The 3,865-nt window shown below is 38.7% G+C and overlaps 1 protein-coding gene across 1 annotated transcript; it reads left to right on the forward strand.

Annotated features, from left to right (window-relative positions):
- Window positions 1-1,687: 1,687 nt before the first annotated feature.
- LOC137981635 (uncharacterized) lies at window positions 1,688-3,548 on the forward strand. Its single transcript, XM_068828717.1, has one exon. It carries the CDS (start codon window positions 1,688-1,690, stop codon window positions 3,167-3,169), a length of 1,482 nt encoding a protein of 493 aa, XP_068684818.1. The 3' UTR covers window positions 3,170-3,548.
- Window positions 3,549-3,865: the final 317 nt, after the last annotated feature.

The following is a 3,865-nucleotide window of genomic DNA, read 5'->3' on the forward strand; positions in this document are numbered from 1 at the left end:
TCGCTTTCTACTAAACCATTTGTCGTCACGCTAAGCCATTTGGGGTAACGCTAAACCGTTTGACATTATGGTAAACCGATCAATGTTATGCTAGACTATTGCGGTTCACGATTAACCATTTGCAGATAAAATAAGCCATTTCAAACTACTCTGAACCGTTTGTCACATCACTGAACCAATGCACGGTAAGCTGGACCGTTTGCCGTTTCACTGCAAATCATGTCAAAGTACGCTGATCCATTCAAGACTTGACTTTGTCATTTTGACAAGGATAATTACACCGGTGGTCTTTGGCACTGACCAATTGTGTGTTAACTGCAATGATTGCATAAGGTGATTGATCCATTTCATAAAACACTTAACCACTCGTGTTTTCACTGAATCAATTCACCAAGGGTATCTACACAGTCTCTAAATTGTCTAAACCATTTAATGTTTGTTTATTTCATTTCACTAAAGGTGACTTGTCCATTTGTGTTTTAAATACATCTTTTCAAATTCTGATAATCCGTTCAACAAAGGACAATTAAACCATTCCGATTATTCTTAACCATTAACTAGGCTTGTATTTTTGGCGGTGACGGCTGCCCATACTATGTTTCTATAATTGCATGTCCAGTAGAGTGACCCTTTCAAAAGCCAGATTGAAATTCGAATAAGACACTTTGTTTTTCAAGAGAGGAAACTAATTGATCATACACTAATTTTTCCAAAACTTTACTAAAAGATCAGATGATAGCTATCGGCCTGTAATTCACTGGTTCACAAACACTTTCATTTTTATTAGGTGTAGTTATATATGATTTACTTTCATCTAGAGCTAGCGATTCCGATAAAGAAAACGTGATCTTGACTCACATAAATGCGACTTGATACGGTACAAACCTTGATAAGAATATAATCACTTCTGTCTGACACACGTCAACAACTACTTAAGTGATATATATATATAGTATTTCATAAACAAACTTTGAGCGTCAGCCTTCACGTGAGTATCAAGTGACTTTTTTTTGTAAACAAACCGCGAAAGGACATTCGCGCAGATCGGATATATACAGTGAGTGGCGAGGCGAGCGGATATGAATGTTAGTTTCTTTTTGCGTGGGACTTTGCAATGATCCAACAGAGACACTAGTTACTTCGATGGGTAGGATTTGGTATGGAACGCGATTCGGCTTGTATGACATTTTAGTTAACCATTTACCGTACCACTCCACTGGATAAGGCAAACAGGGACTTGCCGCTTACAAGTCCCTCGATGATTAAGGCCCTCCCAGGGGTTTTAGGGAATAAGGGAACAATTTTAGAGATCAAAAGCTGGGAACAAATTTGAAAGTAACTGGGAAACAAGGGAACCCAAGCAAATATTAAAGGGAACAAGGACCCCCTCCGGAACAGCCTCGTGATTGTCTATTATTTACTGATGGTTTAACACGTGGAATCTCTGCAAAGTGAAGTGTGTCCATGTATATGAAAGTGTATCTAAAGTGAAGCCCTTCATGAAAAGGATTTGTAGATTGAGAAAGTCAAAATACCCCTTCCAAAAAAATTTCAACACGCATAGTCATAGATCAGTGGTAATGTGCCAATAGACCCTTCTCCAAAATGGCGCCGATCGAGGGAGGTCTGGAAACTGGGGGTATAGATTGTTTTGCTGTGTGCGTGCCGAGACCTTGAACAACCAAAAATGCCGCATAATTGTTGTGTCCACTTTTGCAATACTTCCTCGAAGAAGAACAAAAACCTTCGATTTCATCGTTTTGCTAAGAAAAAAGAGCAAAAAGAGCTGTGGATTAGCAAAATTCGCCGAGACGAAGGAGAATATTTTACTGTTACTAGCAATACACGGGTCTGCTCGAGGCATTTTCGTGAGGAGGATTACACCATAAGCGAAGATGGGAAAGGAAAAAGGACTGTCTTGAAAAAAGGTGCTGTGCCGTCAGTGTTTCAGTGGACTACCACAAAGCTACCTCGGAGTACTTTAGCAAGCAAAGGCAAGCGCAAAGGTGGAACTTTGGAGGTACCACGTAAGAAACGGCGCCGAGAAAATTGTCAACGCTGCGAAAGAAAACGTACCGTCATCGAAAAACTGGAAACTGATCTTCAAAACAAAAATGCGCAATTGAAAGACCTTACTGAAAACGTCGAGCATTTGGAAAAGGAGAAGCAAGACCGAGAGCAGGAGGTTGCCAGTTCCTCCATGGGGGATAAACACGTGTGTTTTTCTGCTGAAAACTTTCGCAACCAAGACAAATTAATTCGATTTTACACAGGTATTGTTAACTGGAATGTGTTTTTACAATTGTTTAACTTCATTGAAGATAGGTGTAAGGATCTTAAATACTGGAGGTCGGATATCAAGGTGGATGAAAATCATCAACAACAGCTGCGACAAGGGAGACCTCGCAGCCTGTCGATGCTTGACGAGTATTTTTTAACTCTTGTGAGATTGAGACATGCCTTCCCAGAGGAACATCTAGCATATCTTTTCAAAGTATCTAGGTCAACAGTTTCCAGAGTGTTCCATTCTTGGATTAACTTACTTTACTTTGAATTGGGATCTCTTCCCATCTGGCAAAGCAAGGATTTGATCTGGGAAACTATGCCAGTTGCCTTCAAAGAAAAGTACTCAGCTACGAGATGCATTCTTGACTGTACAGAAATCAAAATCTGCAAGCCATCATCCTTGAGGACTCAAAGCCAGTGTTTTTCTTCTTACAAAAACACGACAACTGCCAAGGGATTACTAGGAATTGCACCCTCAGGAGCCCCAACCTTTATTTCTGATCTTTACACAGGTAGCATTTCAGATAAAGACATAACAAAACAAAGTGGTATCCTTGAGCTGCTGGAAGAAGGAGATGAGTGCATGGCAGACAAAGGATTTAACATCAAGGATTTACTGGAGCTAATTGGAGTAACTTTAAATATTCCTCCATTTCTTTCTGATAAAGGTCAATTTGATGGAGGAGAAGTTGAAAATACACAATCAATAGCTAGTGTCCGCATCCATGTAGAAAGGGCCATTAGTAGAATCAAGATGTATAAAATCATTTCCAACGTTGTGCCCTTGTCCCTTTCAGGGCTTTTAAATCAGATTTGGACAGTGTGTGGTATGTTACTGCTATTTCAGGCCCCAATTATCAACCAAGAAAGTGTAGAAGATTGATCATGCTTTTAATGAGTAAAATTTTAACCGTTTATTATTATTATTATTATTATTATTATTATTATTATTATTATTATAATAAAATGGAAATCTGAAATACCACGGTTTTGTGTGTAGTAACACCAATATTGTCATTGTTAAGAGATGCACATGTTCATTTTTCCTTACAGTTTTACAATAACATGACTGCACATTGTAGTCAAGTTTTTCTGCTGTGTTTTTCCTCTTCTGTGCTTTGTCTGTTTACTTCCTTAATAGGTAAGGCAAACAGTGAGAAAAATATAGTTTATGAACTTTTGAAGCAAGGTTTTGAAAGACTCCAGAATCAAACTCAATTTTTTCTACAAACAGATTTTGTGACCCCTCTTTTGAATGGATACATATTTTGCTCCATAACAACCCAGAAATCCCCATTAGGCCTTGAAGTTGAAAGAAAAACTTGTGGTTACGTTTGAGTCTTATAGCACCACTTTCGTCTCTATAAATACAAAGGTCTCTCCTCAGGTTTAAGCACTCATCAATGGACTTTCCCCTCAATGAAAAAAGACTCTTAATTTCCAGAATACCAACAGATGGATTTTCATTAGGATCATAAATAATTCCATCGGGTGACCATCCCATCCAATAAATATCAGGATGAACCAGCAAGCCACATTTGAAAACTTCTACTTGAGGTCCTGTCAACTCCTTAAACTC

This window comes from Montipora foliosa, chromosome 13 (assembly GCF_036669935.1).
Source record: "Montipora foliosa isolate CH-2021 chromosome 13, ASM3666993v2, whole genome shotgun sequence".
NCBI lineage: Eukaryota > Metazoa > Cnidaria > Anthozoa > Scleractinia > Acroporidae > Montipora > Montipora foliosa.